This window comes from Malaclemys terrapin, chromosome 1 (assembly GCF_027887155.1).
Source record: "Malaclemys terrapin pileata isolate rMalTer1 chromosome 1, rMalTer1.hap1, whole genome shotgun sequence".
Classification (NCBI taxonomy): domain Eukaryota; kingdom Metazoa; phylum Chordata; order Testudines; family Emydidae; genus Malaclemys; species Malaclemys terrapin.
The window spans coordinates 25,600,484-25,616,861 of NC_071505.1; the positions used below are offsets into that span (position 1 = coordinate 25,600,484).

Sequence of the window (16,378 nt, forward strand, 5' to 3'; positions counted from 1 at the left end):
ACATTAACCCTAAATACTGCACACAGATATAAATTCTGTTTTAGCACAGTTTAACTTTTACTTGGAAGACCTATGATCTGACCATGCTCAGAGTGAGTGTCATCTTTGTATTTAAATCTAGGGCTGGGAATTGAAAGATCACCTATTTATCTGTATCCCAGCATCTATAGCATGGTGGAAACCCTCAAGGCAAAATAAATTGTTATGAATTAAAACTGAGGGAGAGCATCCTTAACTATTATAATCACCTCACTTTTGAAAGCTTAATATTTCATCCTCAGTGTTGAATTAACACTTTTCTATATATTGGGGGAGGGGAATCCCCATGTGTCAAGTCCCTCCGACACACACGCCAACTAGAAATAGTGTATAATTTTGAGGGCAACCGCGGTAAAATATTTCCTGACTGGAAAAAAGTTAGTGATATTGTTATATAATGTCCAAATTTGGAGACATGAACTACATAATTCTTTCTGGGGTGGGTTTTAAATTTCTATGAGCTTACAAACTATTTCTGACATTCAGCAAGAAAACAAGAAACCTCATTTCTATACAAAGTAATCTCTATTGAAAACCAGAATCATCTCCAGGTTCTGAACACGCAAGTCAGTTGAGATCAAGATGCAGCAGGATAAAAATGTATTTCACCCCCACATCAACACATTTCCCAAGTTTACAATAAATATTTAAATAATCTCTGGTGAAGTTTTAGCACTGGCTCTGCCTTAAACTGCAGGAGGGAGGGGGATGAACAAGATCTTACTGTTCACTCATGGAAAAGAGCACTTCCAAACCAGTAACAAGAAAAAAAAAAAAAAGGAACATATTTAAAAAAATAAAATCAAGTTGGCACTGTCTTTTTAAACTAAATTTAAAAAAAACAGAAACTAATGGGGACTCTGTCTATAAACAAAAGGGTATATTTTGATTTTTGCTTTTAAACTCGTTTTCAAAAAAATTTTTTTTTCTGTTTTCTGGTAAGACCCTTTGAGGAAAAGCCACCACCACCACCACCACGTATGATTTAGCCAAATCCTCCTTGTCTGCGAGAATGTCTGCATGCTCCCTTTTCATTTTCAACTGCTCTTTTGCTGCTTCTGTTACACTCAAAGAAGGCCTGGAGTAAAACATGCACAGGAGCAATCCCCAGAGCAGTGCATGAAAGTGACGGCATCATGCTAGAACATGAGAAAGGAAGTGCAACTGATCAAACAGAAAAGATTGAAGCTGACTGTACACTAAGTGCTGTCAGTTGAATAAGAGAAAAACAAAGAAAAAAAGGAAATATTTGTTCTTTTTTTATTTACAAAATCAATAATTTGAGCTGTTAGAAACGTGATTTTTAAAAGCTGACTGTGTCCCTTTAAGATTGTATTGCATGACTGGCCTAGTAGTACAACACCACCACACCAAAATCAGGCGTAGGAAAAGATTTGGAAATCTAATTTACTATACCAGTGAGACTGAGCACTATATAGTGTTGCTACCTTTGGTCTCCTGGGGGAGCATATGCCACGGTAAAAAGAGCACTCCAGCTGACCTATTCATCAGAGGAATGGGTAACAAGCATGGTTCCTTCCAATCTGTATAGCAGGTGCCACACTTTGTCATCAAGAAAAAAAATGAAGGGATAACAGATAAACAAAAAACATCAGATATCCTTCAGAGAATAAAAAGATTTATTTAAATTACCCTTTTAAGCTGCTGGGGTCAGGGAATGAGTCTTTTAGTAAACTCTGCAAATTGCCACATAAACCTACAGTGCTATGTAAATAATTAATATATAAAAATGAGTTATTCCCAAATCCAATCCACTTGAGAAAATGGAGAAAATAGAACATATTTTTGATGCTTCTGTAGAGGACAGTTTGATTTTTAAGCTATGTCCCTTTGGCTCCGTCTTGCTGAAAGCATGTTAAATATGCTATTTTTTTTTTTGATGGAGTCACATTAAATTAGCATTTAGCATAACCGTCTTTAAGAGGGATAACTGTAAATATGAAATATATCCTTTTTCAAAGGCTCAAACTCCAGTGCCAGTTTCATTTGGAATTACATCCATTGCTTTGCCATATTAGAAAGTTCCTCCTCTACACTTGAATCCCGGACAGTGCCATATATATATTCATATCCATATATAGTTATATCTCTATCTATCTATATACATAATATATAAATATTACAGTTTGCGCTGATTTTATGAGTAATACCCATGACAGGCCTGTAGAAATTCGGTTGCTTTTGCTGGTGTTAAACACACCAGAAACATGGAACAAATGAACCACAAAACTTTTTATATTGCACGCTCACGACTTATGAAATGATTGACAACACAGAAACAAAAACAGAAAACATCTGGAAATGGCGGGAGGATACAGGGTTTTTGCAGAGCTCTAGTTTTCTAATACTACTCCACTCAGAAATAAATGCATATAATTCCTATTTTGAATTTAACCCAAGCGGGGGGGGACAGTAGACATCTTCATTTTTGGATCTAAATAAACATCAAACTCCTTTCAAATTACCCAGCATAGTTTGTTCTACTATAATACTATGAGATAGTATAAAGTGAAAACACAAATAAAACCCAATTCTATTCCAATCATTTTTCAACTATAAACACACTTTATAATTATTGTGCATAGAAGGGTATAAGATTCTCCATTTCTACACATTTCTTTATTCTAACTAATATTTGTTACAATTATTATTTATACAAGGTAGCGCTCACAGACCCAATTGTACTCTTTTACCATGATATACCCCATTTTGCTGATTGCCATAATTTACACAGTGAAAGTCAGCCCTCACACCAAAGCCTTTAGTCTAAGGACAGTGACTTCAATGGGCTTATTGATATGATTAAGTTATATGTGTGCATAAGTACTTGTAGAATCAGGACCTAAATTAAGGCGACACACTAAGTGGGTTCAACATACAATCAGAGGGGAGGGGAGAACAAGATTAGAAAGATGCCAAGAGTGATAGGACTGTGTAAACTAGCTACATGCAGATTTTGCAGGAAGTTTTCATTTAGTCAAAGAACAAAAATATGTTTTTATAATAATAGTATTCCCTGCTGGCCTTGTCAATTTTGTGACAATTTATTTTAGTGATCATGGTAGAAGCAAGTTTTAAGGAGGGATTTGGAGGACTACAGTATAATGGTTTAATAGATTAGTTCAGGGAAGGTGTTCCATATATAAAAGGTGGCATAGAAGAAACCATCTAGAAACTTGCGGGAGAAGAGAACTAACAAGAGATGGAAATTAGCATCATTTGCCATCTTTTAGAACTTAAATAGAATAGCAAATTGACTGTCCAGGTAATAATATTATCAGCACTATTTTGAATGGACCTAAGGGTGTGTGAGTCATGTGTATGCAGTAGGTGTCCAAGATTTGGGCAGTGGAGACTACAGTAGTCAACCCAGGAGATAAAGCCTGGATGAGAGTATTTAAATTTGTTTTGGTTTTGTATGGTGAGAGAGAACACTGAAAGAGAAATCATACATAAATTCACAATATGGTTTTTATTAATACCTATTGGGCTTTAAACAGGGAACAAGAAAAATATGATAATCTTCAATAGTTCTCTCCCTTAAATGCTGTACAACTAAAGCCAAATTCTCATCCCTCATGCAAAGGCAAAATTAAATGGACTCAAAGAATCTTCCTCCTAATGCACATAAAGCAACTAGGTAGCTTCTCCCATCAACCAAACTGTAGTAATAGTATCTGCCCTACATTGAGGTTTTAGCTAGTGGATCCACATATACACTTGGATCCAGGTATACACACTCACTACACCCCAGTTGTCCCATAGGGCTGTCACAGATGTGCTATAAAGCAGGGCTAAGTGGTGTGTAGAAGATGGAATCTTCTATGGCCTTTATTCAATTTGCACCAGCAAATCATGGTGGCTCCACTAGTTTTAGGGCCTTGTGTAATTGTAGGTTTTATTCCCATTTTTCATTATTAAAATAACATTTGTTCCCAAGGTTGATTGGCAAATGCCCAATCCAACAGGATCAACTGTATTTATATATGTTCACCCAGGTACAGAAAGTTGTATTAAGTGGTTATGAAAGGCAAATATAAAATCTTCAGCTTAGTAAATGATTAGACAAAAGTGTGTCTAAAGAAGTGTGTCTAAAATAGTATGTTTCCTCATTCTAGAGTTTCACAGTGGTTTAGGAGCCTACTTTCTATCTACCCTTTTTTCCTCTGAAGTTAAAGAAATGTTGATGCCTTGTCAAAAAATGAATTCAATGACACAAAAGCAACCTATTGGAAACATTTTAAAACTATATTTAATATATTAATCTTTCCATTTCCAGTAATGTCTTACCTCTGACCAATTAGAACAATCCAGGTGAAAAAATAAACATTTCAGATAAAAAAAAAGATCATTCAAAACTTTTCAAGTAAATAGAACGCCTACTCAGGCGTACACACACATTAATAATAGAAAGAGGAAAAATCACTAAAGTTTCCCTCAAATACATTAGATATTCTCCGCAGATGTGTGAAACTGTGTTTAAAAACACAGTACTAAGGCCAAAATGAGTTTCAACTTTTAAAGTGGCAATTAAGACAAATTTCTTTTGAGAGAAGTTTGATTTGCTGAAAGTCTATGCTAACAAGTGAGGAAATGAAAAGAAAATGAATGGGCCAAATTCATGCCCAGTATAACCTTCCTGATTCTAGTGGAGTTAAACCAGGAAAAATTTGGTCCCATACATTTCATCAACCAGAAAGTTCAGTCTTATACAAACAAGAACACATTAACTTTTTATGTGAGTAAAAGAAAGGCCCATTTACTAAGGCCTATGACTAATAACAAAAGGCAAAACCTAGCTGAATCTTCAAACACCTTGAAGGTCTATATGGTAAACAAACAAAATTAGATTTATTAAATCTTAGCATTAACAGAAAATTAAAAATCTATATGTCTATTCATTATTTATAGATGGAAAGACTTATTTTGAAAAGTTAATGAGTAGATTTTCTGCATGATAGAAATTTGGCACAGAAATGAGAGAAGCAAGACATTATCAACGACATTCTAGATCTTACAGCAGCCTTTATTAGTGATTAACATTTTCTGCTGAAAGTTACTAAAATTTAGAGAGGAGATGGGCTTGTGTTTTTGAAAATTCATGGTGACACTGTACCTAACTATAACAAGTGGCTCTAATATAGAGCTTTTCCTCTGTGGATCACAAAGTAGATAAAATAAAATACTGTTGAACAAACTAAAAGCCAACTATTACTTTGAAAAACATTTTTAAAACAGTGTACAGTACTGATTTTCATATAGCTTCTTGTCTGTGGATTCCACAAAGTTTCATATATACAGACTAGCAAAATAGCCAGATTTTGAAAGAATTATACAGTTCAAGACTTTATTTTAATTTGAATAAAACCTTTAATGAGAAAAGGCTTACAATGTGATTAGTGAAATATCAAAATAGTCTTATAAATGCTTAAAAACAATAAAAACTTGTTCAACCTATCTTAAATTCTGGTTTTAAAATTTAAATTTTATTCTGTTAAAACATATTTGATATTATTCCAGTTAGAAACTTGAAGAAAAATCTTCTTATTTAATTGAAAATCTAATGTAATAGAAGATATCACAATCAGTGAAAATCCATAAAATTCAAGCTCAAGATTGATTGACAATCCTCATCTTTAGGCTTCTCTTGGTTGTTGGATGTTTATTACAACCTTGTTATTTATTGCAGTTTTTTAAAGTTTAATCTACATATATTTAAGAGGAAAATGTTAACTATTAAATATATAATTTGACAACAGTGCCATCTAGTGTACATTTTAAATTAGCATGATGTGTTTGTTTTTTAAATGTTTATCCTGTAACATACCATAGATAGCTAGGGAGGGAAATACGCTATGTACAAATTGTATGTCTAATATTGAAGAAGGGTTACATGACAGCAGGGATAGCTTAAGTGTTCATTTTGGTGGGTTTTTTTTAAGAAGGATGTAAAAATCTAAATATAATTAAGCATATTAGAACTTTATTCCCCAAAAGATGCAGCCATGGCTCAATCAAACAAAAAAGGCACAGGGAAAACCAGTTTTTGAAAGCAAATGATAAGAGGCAACTTAGAGGAATAAAAGAGGAAAGCAGGAAAGTATTAGAGGTTTATAGATATCCTCAAAGGTTAAGGTCAGACTGTTGAGAATCAGGTTTATAATACAAATCTAGTTTCATATTTAACAATGAAGCAGCTATTGCTGCTTGATAAATCCAAATTGCTAATGAAAACTGTAGGTTTGTTTCTGTTCACCATATCCTGTAGTTATACTGCCATCTACTGAAATGTTATTTCATTAAGTATTTAGGATAGTTAAAAACAGGTATTTGAAGATAGTATTTGAAAAAGATAATCAATAAGGTTCCATCGAAAAGAAGCCTAGATAAAAAGAAGTGCATATCACAACAAACATCTTGTGTGATCTTTCACTGCTGGAACCCATACATTTCTCCATATCTTTTGTGGACCATTACCCATTGCTGGAATACAGTAAAGGATGCCTTAATTTAAGAACATAAGAACAGCCATACTGGGTCAGACCAAAGGTCCATCTAGCCCAGTATCCTGTCTTCCGACAGTGGCCAATGCCAGGTGCCCCAGAGGGAATTAACAGAACAGGTAATCATCAAGTGATCCATCCCCTGTCGCCCATTCCCAGCTTCTGGGAAACAAAGGCGAGTGACATCATCCCTGCTCATCCTGGCTAATTGCCATTGATGGACCTATCCTCCAGGAATTTACCTAGTTCTTTTTTGAACTCTGTTATAGTCTTGGCCTTCACAACATCCTCTGGCAAGGAGTTCCACAGGTTGACAGTGCATTGTGGAAATGCTTCCTTTTGTTGTTTTAAACCTGCTGCCTATTAATTTCATTTGGTGGCCCCTAGTTCTTGTGTTATGAGAAGGAGTAAATAACACGTCCTTATTTACTTTCTCCACACCCGTCATGATTTTATAGATCTCTATTATATCCCCCCTTAGTCGTCTCTTTTCCAAGCTGAAAAGTCACAGTCTTATCACTCTCTCCTCATACAGCAGCCGTTCCATACCCCTAATTATTTTTTTTCCTCTTTTCTGAACCTTTTCCAATTCCAATATATCTTTTTTTGAGATGGGGCCACCACATCTGCACACAGTATTCAAGATGTAGGTGTACCATGGATTTATACAGGGGCAATATGATATTTTCTGTGTTATTATTTATCCCTTTCTTAATGATTCTCAAGATTCTGTTTGCTTTTTTGACTGCTGCTGCACCTTGATTGGATGTTTTCAGAGAACTATCCACAATGACTCCAAGATCTCTTTCTTGAGTGGTAACAGCTAATTTAGACCCCATAATTTTATATGTATAATTGGCATTATGTTTTCCAATGTGCATTATTGTGCATTTATCAACACTGAATTTTATCTGCCATTTTGTTGCCCAGTCACCCATTTTTGAGAGATCCTTTTGTAGCTCTTCACAGTCTGCCTGGGACTTAACTATCTTGAGTAGTTTTGTATCATCTTCAGATTTTGCCACCTCACTGTTTACCCCTTTTTCCAGATCATTTATGAATATGTTGAATAGGACTTGGCCCACTACAGACCCCTAGGGGACACCACTATTTATCTCTCTCCATACAGAAAACTGACCATTTATTCCTTCCCTTTATTTCCTATCTTTTAACCAGTTACCAATCCATGAGAGAACCTTCCCTCTTATCCATTGACTGCTTACTTTACTTAATAGCCTTTGGTGAGGGACCTTGTCAAAGGCTTTCTGAAAATATAAATACACTACATCCACTGGATCCCCCTTGTCCACATGCTTGTTGACCCCCTCAAAGAATTCTAGTAGATTGGTGAGGCATGATTTCCCTTTACAAAAACCATGTTGACTATTCCCCAACAAATTATGTTCATTTATGTGTTTGACAATTTTGTTCTTTACTATAGTTTGCCAGGTACTGAAGTCAGGCTTACCGGCCTGTAATTGCCCGGGTCACCTCTGGAGCCCATTTTAAAAATCGGGGTCACATTAGCTATCCTCCAGTCATTTGGTACAGAAGCCGATTTAAATGATAGGTTACAGACGACAGTTAGTAGTCCTGCAATTTCACATTTGAGTTCCTTCAGAATTCTTGCGTGAATACCATCTGGTCCTTGTGACTTATTACTGTTTAGTTTATCAGTTTGTTCCAAAACCTCCTCTAATGACACCTCAATCTAGGACAATTCCTCAGATTTGTCACCTAAATAAAATGGCTCAGGTTTGGGAATCTCCCTCACATCCTAAACAGTGAAGACCGATGCAAAGAATTCATTGAGGCTAGGTCTACACTACCCGCCTGAATCGGGGACCTCTCGGGGATCGATTTATCGCGTCCCGTCGGGACGTGACAATCGATCCCCGAATCGACGCTATTACTCCACCAGCGGAGGTGGGAGTAAGCGCCGCTGACAGGAAGCCGCAGAGGTCGATTTTGCCGCCGTCCTCACAGCGGGGTAAGTCGGCTGCGATACGTCGAATTCAGCTACGCTATTCACGTAGCTGAATTTGCGTATCTTAAATCGACTCCCCCCTGTAGTGTAGATGTAGCCTTAGTTTCTCCGCAATGGCCTTATCCTTGAGTGCTCCTTTAGCCTCTCAATCGTCCAGTGGCCCCACTGGTTGTTTAGCAGGCTTCCTGCTTCTGATATACTTAAAAGTAATATCAAAAAATGTTTTTAGTCTTTAGCTAGCTGTTCTTCAAATTCTTTTTTGGCCTTCCTAATTATATTTTTACACTTCATTTGCCAGATTTTATGCTCCTTTCTATTTTCCTCATTAGGATTTAACTTCCCCTTTTTAAAGGATACCTTTTTGCCTCTTACAGCTTCTTTTACTTTGTTGTTTAGCCACGGTGGCTTTTTTGGTTCTCTTACTATGTTTTTTAATTTGGAATATATATTTAAGTTGAGCCTCTATTATGGTGTCTTTAAAAAGTTTCCATGCAGCTTGGAGGGATTTTACTTTTGGTGCTATACCTTTTAATTTCTGTTTAACTAACCTCCTCATTTCTGTGTAATTCCCCTTTCTAAAATTAAATGCCACAGTGTTGGGCCGCTGTGGTGTTTTCCCTGCCACAGGGACGTTAAATTTAATTATATTATGGTCACTATTACCAAGTGGTCCAGCTATATTCACCTCTTGGACCTGATACTGTGATCCAATTAGAATTGCCTCTCCGCTTGCGGGTTCCAGGACTAGCTGCTCCAAGAAGCAGTCATTTAAGGTGTCAAGAAACTATCTCTGCATCGCTTCCTGAGGTGACATGTACCCAGTCAATATGGGGATAGTTGAAATCCCCAATTATTATTGAGTTTTTTATTTTAATAACGTCTCGTCTCCCTGAGCATTTCACAGTTACTATCACCATCCTGGTCAGATGATCTGTAATATATCCCTACTGCTATATTCTTATTATTCAAGCATGGAATTACTATCCATAGAGATTCTATGGTACAGTTTGGTTCATTTTTACTTCATTTGATTCTAAGCTTTCTTTCACATATAGTGCCACTCCCCCACCAGCATGACCTGTTCTGTCCTTCCAATATATTTTGTACTCTGGTATTACTGTGTCCCATTGATTATCCTCATTCCACCAAGTTTCTGTGATGCCTATTCTATGGCACTCTAGTTTGCCCATCTTATTATTTAGACTTCTAGCATTGGTATATAAGCACTTTAAAAACTTGTCACTTTTTAGCTGTCTGCCATTACATGATGTAATTGAATGGGACTCTTTTTCTTTTGGACTGTCATGATCCTCCAAACACTTACATCTGTACTTAACTTTAAGCATGCGAGTAATCTAATTGACTTCAACTGGCTCTGTGCTGGCACAGAGACCCACCAGTGCAGATCACATTCCAGAATCCAGGAAGTTAGCAATTAAAATGTTTCAGAGCATTATAGAGATACAATTTTTAATTCATAATTGATAAAGAATTTTTTTCCCAGAATCTTAGGTTTAAACTGCTGACATATAGCTCAATTCTCATTAGATGACAGAAAGCACTTTTTACCAGAGGATTAACTATACTACAAAGTCAAAACATCCCAAGCTTATGATTACTTCTGAAAAGATTTACTGTGTTCTCTCAGAAGTTCCAGGCAATTTAAAAATACAAAAAAAACCCACAAATAAATCTGTACTCACCTGGGAAAATATATTTGCAGTTGGAGCAACTTTGTTGTCCACAATACTGTATAATATTGCTAACAATCTGTCCAGGGGGAATGGCTTTGGTCCAAGGAGGTGATTGCTGGTCTGTAAGAGAGAAGGCATCCAATTAAATGGATTTTTCTGGAGCACAGCACCATGGGATCTTATTTATTGTACCTGTTAGTCTTTAGGTGGCAATTTATTTACAGTATCCCTTCTTAAAGGCCCACAGCCACCTTATGGAAAACATTCAATAGATACACCGCTCTGAATTTACACAAGCAGAGCCCCATTTAACCTGGAAGGTGTCCAAAATGCTTTATTCATAATTAAGAACACCTTTAGGACATAAAACATTTTGTCAAATCTATATAGAATTAAAGATAAAGAATTATTTAGTCCAACCTAAGGACAGAAGTTGGCAGACTACATTTTATGTTGTAAACAGCTTTATTTTATTATTTATTAGTGTTAGTGTGCTAAGATCCTTAACAGTGAATGTTCTACAGTCCCTAGTTGTAGCTAATGTTGCAAAAGGGGGGAAAAAATCTATTTTCCCACAGGTCTTCAGTTTCCCATCAGTCATAAAGAGCCCAGCTCACTTAAGACTCAACTGTGCCATGCTTATTCAGATTCAACAGCATCATGGGACTACTCAGGGAGCAAGGTACAACCTCACTAAGGGTAACAGAATTGAGTGCTAAACAAGGTAAGCCAGTTTAATCCCAATTAAGAACTGTTTTAACAAGAGCTTCTGTACCTGATGCTTACTCTTCACTTATCATAAAAATCAGAATACCACTGTCACACAGAACACTGACTTCATGAGAGGAATATGACATCTAAAATAAAAAAAAAAAAACTGGTTTCCTGCACGATGTTTAAAAATAAACAAAAAAGGGGGAGGGGAAAAGAAAGATACAGAAAATAAGAGTTGTCTCCAGCAAAAATATTTTTTCCCTACATTTCCCATGTTAATGGGTCCTTCAGGAATTATAGAGTTTTTTTTTTTTTTTTTTTTTTTAAACGCACTAAACTGCTATATAGAATTGTCTAGGTACTTAGAGCACCTCACAAAAAATTATCTTCACAACACCTCTATAAGCACCTCTCTATTTTACAGATGGAGAGCGGATGCAGAGAGATCAATAGACTTCCTCTGTAATCTTGGTGAAGTCATGGCAAAGCTGGTCACTGAAAGTAGATTTTCAATCCCAGTTCAGTGCCTTAGCCACAAGACCATCTTTGCCTCTCCTGACACTATTAAATACAAAAGTGGGCAGTGTGATTAACTCTATGATTTAAAAAACAAAAACAAAAAACCCAGTAAACAAGTCACCCAGAGCACAAATACTGGATTTGATTTATTGTTGTTATTGTCATCACATAACCTATTATACAGCCCCACAGGTAGAAGCTATATTTGCCAAGCAAGTGGCTCTTAGAAGTCTACTAGCCTCAAATATGTTGTTACTTTAAACATATAAATACATAAAGGGAACATTTTGTATATTTTGCTTATTGAACACAAGTGCTTTATTGGCATTTTTATTTCCAAGAGGTCCATCCATTAGGGAGATTCTACTAGGAATTTTACTTTAGTCACTTTCTCAGAGTCAGTATCTTAACCTAAGCCCCTTTACTTAGAGCAGGGGTCCCCAACATGGTGCCCGCGAGCGCCATGGCACCCACCGGGGCATCCATGTGCGCCCGCCTACTGGCCGCAGGAAAAGCAGCCGCTGAAATGCTGCCGAGAAGCGGCAATGTCAAGAAGCGCTACCGCCGAATTTCGGTGGCATTTCGGCAGCGGCGCCTCTGGATGACGCCGCTTCACGGTGGCATTTCGGCGGCTGTTGTCTGGCAGCCACAGTCCTCGGCGGCTAGTCGTCTGGCGCCCGCCCCACGGAAAAGGTTGGGGACCACTGACTTAGACCAACCACATTAGTTTCTATACATTCTAATGGTAGTTGTGTTAAAACTAATTTCAATTTTCAACAATTTAAAAGTCTCAAAGTCATGTTATAAACTCAAATAATGCTGCAATGTATTAATTTGATGTCTATATCATAATAGCACACAGGTAGCACTTTGAGCAATCTTCCCAATACTTCCCCCAGGGCTGGCCTTAGCATGAGGCGAACTGAGGCAGCCATCTCAGGTGCCAGACTGGGGGGGGGGGGGGGGGGGGGCGCCACTAGGACCCAGAGTGTAGAAAATTATGTCTGCTGCTGGTGCATATGTATTCTTTCTGCTCTAGATGCACAGAGATGGTGGCGTGCTGTGCTGGAGGAAGGCAGGCACAAGAGACATAACAGGCAGGCAGGAGAAAAGGTGAGAGGGGATAACAGAAAGCAGCAGGAACTGCAGGGAGAGAGAGAAGGAGGAGCCTCTTATGTACCTCTCTAGCACTCCCAGGAGCCTGGATTGATTAACACCAGCTTCTCAGGGAGCTTCCTGTTTCCTGCTGCTTCCCTGAGCCCACTTGAGGAGAACAGGCAGTCAACTGAAGTAGCAGGAGCCAGTTAGGCCCTTAAGGCGCTGTTATCTTCCCTCACTCAGGCCCTGCTACCAGCCTGCTTATTTGTCCCCTTCAATTGAGTGTTGAGAGCCACTATAGCTGGCACAGAACAGCAGTCATGAGTGAAAGAAGAAAACGCCCCTCTGGGGCAGCATTCAGAAAAAGAAAAAGCAAAGGAAGCTTTTCTATCTAAGCAGGAAGGAGCTCTCCTGAGATACATAGACACAAATGTTCACGGTGAGCCTTCCGGGCCCAGTGAGGATGTGAGTGGTGAGGAGATGCCTGATCTTCCAGTCAGTCAGAGTGCAGGTGACCTGGCAGCTACTGCAGCATCCATATCTCCATCTCAAATGGATGTAACCATGCACATTCCTGAAGAAAAGTGTAAATCAGAGCAGAGTGTGTAGAGGCGCAAGAAATAGCTGCTGCTGAGTTTAGTTCCTTAAGTCTAGATGATCCAGGATTGTGGACCCACTTGAGCAGTAGCCTGAGGGACTTTCTTGTACTGCATGGGCCACAGCAAGTGAAAAACTTCATGTTCCCCAAAGACAATGAAAATAGAAGTTTCCATCCAACACATTACAGGCGTGAAATCCCCAATGGTGACAAAGTGGAGAGGCCATGGCTTATGTACTCAAAAACCCAGAATGCTGCATACTGTTTTGTTGCAAACTCTTCCAGTCTAATGTTCCAGCCACATTGGGGTTCTACAAGAACAAAGGACTAGAAAAAATCTGGCTAGAAATCTGGCATGCCATGAGAAGGCAGCAAATCACCAGAGAGCATTCCATAGTTGAAAAGAGCTTGAGATGAAACTAAGGTTAAAGGCCACCATAGATGATCAGCATCAAGAGAAGATTGCATCAGAGTCTCTTTACTGGCAAAATGTTCTGAAAAGGCTCATTCCCATTGTAAGAATGCTTGCTACCCAAAACCTAGCACTGCGTGGCACTTCAGATCAGCTGTATGTGCCAAACAATGGAAACTTCCTTAAAATTGTGAAGCTGATGGCTGAGTTTGATGCTGTACTCCAGGAGCATCTAAGAAGAGTCACCACACAAGGAATGTACACACACCACTACCTTGGAAAAACAATTCAAAAGGAGATCAGACAGTTACTGGCAACAAAAGTCAAACAGAAGATTGTGGCAGATCTGAAGTCAGCAAGATATTACTCTGTTATTCTGGACTGCACACCTAACATCAGCCATACGGAACAAATGACTTTAATGGTGCGTTTTGTAACAACAACAGAACCTAGTGAAAATGTCCCTGCAATGGTGACTGTCAGAGAGCATTTTCTAGAATTTATTGATATTGATGATACCAGCTCCTGTAGTATGACAAATGTGCTTCTTAAAAAGCTGGAAGAGACAGGAATTGCGATAGCTGACATGAGAGGTCAGGGCTACGATAATGGTGGCGACATGAAGAAAGAACAGAGAAGTGCAGACAGGATCCGAGAGTTAAACCCTCGAGCTGTTTTTTGTCCCATGCAGTTCTCATTCATTGAATTTAGTGGTCAGTGATGCAGCATCAGCTTCTAGTGAAGCTGCTGAATTTTTTAATGTAATTCAAAGCATCTATGTATTTTTCTCTGCATCAACTCATCAATGGCAAATTTTGAGGCAACATCTGGGAACATCCGCTCTGGCACTGAAACCACTGAGTGCCACGATGGGAAAGTCGAGTGGAGGTGATAAAGCCTATCAAAAACCAAATTGGGAAGATAGATGATGCCATAGTTGCCATTATGGAGGATAATGCTATGACAGGAACTTTTTGTGGGAGAACAGTGGCAGAAGGAAACGGAATCACCAGAAACATACATAACTTCACGTTTCTGTGTGGCTTAGTGTTGTGGCATGACATACTGTTTGAAATAAATGTTGTAAGCAAGAGACTCCAAGATGTTGACCTTGATATATCTGGAACAATGGAGCAACTGGACAAAGCAAAAAGTCATACCTACAGTCTAACTGGTCAGATGAGGGATTTCAAAACGTTCTGAAGAGTGCACAGAAGTTGGCAGAGGAACTTCATACTGAAGCTATTTTCCCACCCATTCAAGAATACAAGAGTCACCAAAGAAGACGACATTTTGATTCCGAGGCACGGGATAATCCCATAAGAGACCCCAAACAACAATTCAAAGTTGAATTCTTTAACCAGGTGCTAGATTGTGTAATACAGTCAGCTGAAGAACATTTCATGCAGCTCAAGGAATATACAGCAATATATTTAGGATGTTGTACGATATTCCAAAACTCCTCACTATACCTGAAGACCACCTACACCAGCAATACAGGGCACTAGAGACAGTGTTGACACATGATGACATGCGTGATATTAATGAGAGTGATTTAGGTGATGAACTGAAAGCCCTTTCAAGATACATTTCAGCAGGATCAACTCCAAAGGCTGTTCTGGAATATATGTGCACAAATAAGATGACCATCCTCTTTCCAAATGCTTTTGTTGCTCTGCGCATACTTCTAACACTTCTTGTAACAGTTGCCAGTGGAGAATGCAACTTCTCCAAGCTGAAGTTAATAAAAACACATCTACGCTCCACAATGACATAGGAGAGGCTGGTTGGTCTTGCAACCATCTCAACAGAGCATGAGCTGGCCCAGACTGTGGACCTTCAGGAAGCAGTTCAAATCTTTGCAACCAAGAACGCACGGAAAGCCCCATTTTGATTATTCAAACAGATAAAAATGCCAGTGTTTACTATGCAGACAAGAAAGGTTAAATTTGCTGTTCAGGTGTTTGAAAGTTAAGTGTTACTTAAAATGCCTTGTTCAAAAATTTTAAGTGGTTAGTTCTCCTTTATTGGGGTAGGTAGCAGAGCAGTACCAGGAGAGGAGAAGAACAGGAAGAAGGCAGAATTGAGACCTTTCAAAGTTTTGGCCCAAGTGAGGGAGAATGGGGGCGTCATTTGAGCTTCCTGCCTCAGGTGCCAAAATGTTGTGGGCAGGCCCTGACTCCCCCCAAAAGAGAACATTTTAAAGATGAGGAAAAATGGGGTAGATGGGATACGTGATTTGGCCCCAGAGCGAATCCGTGTCAAAGCCAGAATTAGAACTCAGGAGTTCCTGGCTACAACTCTCAAACTACTGTCATGACATCCTTTTAGTTTAGGATGTCATTAGAATAACTTGATGAAATCGTTTCTTTTTAATGTATTGCAGGTCACCTATCTCTCCTCTTCTAGGATTTGAATAGTCAGTAACATTACTTTAACGCCTTTCAATAAAGAAAATCATCATCTGTAGTCATAGGAGCTTTGTAATTGCTTGCCCTATGTTGCATCTAAAGCTTTCAAGTTCTCCTGGGGAGTAGGATTAACTGTGGAATCTGGAAACAAAGCAGCTTTCCTGAGTACAATACTGAAATTAGCTATAAAGTTCTGCTCGGAGACGAACGCCAAGAGACCATAATTATACAGGATTTTCTAAAATTAGGAATATACAGATTCTTGGGTAATACCCACTAGATTTCTGAATGAATGGAATAAGAATTAGGGTCAGGTCCAGTGGTGAGATTGGCAGCAACTATGTGCAGGCAGGTGGGAGAGAGGAAAAGTGAATGCTTGTTC

General features: G+C 38.4%; 1 protein-coding gene across 4 annotated transcripts in view; it reads right to left on the bottom strand.

Annotated features, from left to right (window-relative positions):
* ORC5 (origin recognition complex subunit 5) overlaps positions 1-16,378 on the bottom strand; it is a 202,680-nt gene that overhangs the window by 74,876 nt on the left and 111,426 nt on the right. For all 4 annotated transcript variants that reach the window (XM_054017942.1, XM_054017953.1, XM_054017925.1 and 1 more), the window contains exon 13: positions 10,254-10,364. In XM_054017942.1, the coding sequence (XP_053873917.1) occupies positions 10,254-10,364 (111 nt within the window). The remainder of the gene's footprint in view (positions 1-10,253; positions 10,365-16,378) is intronic.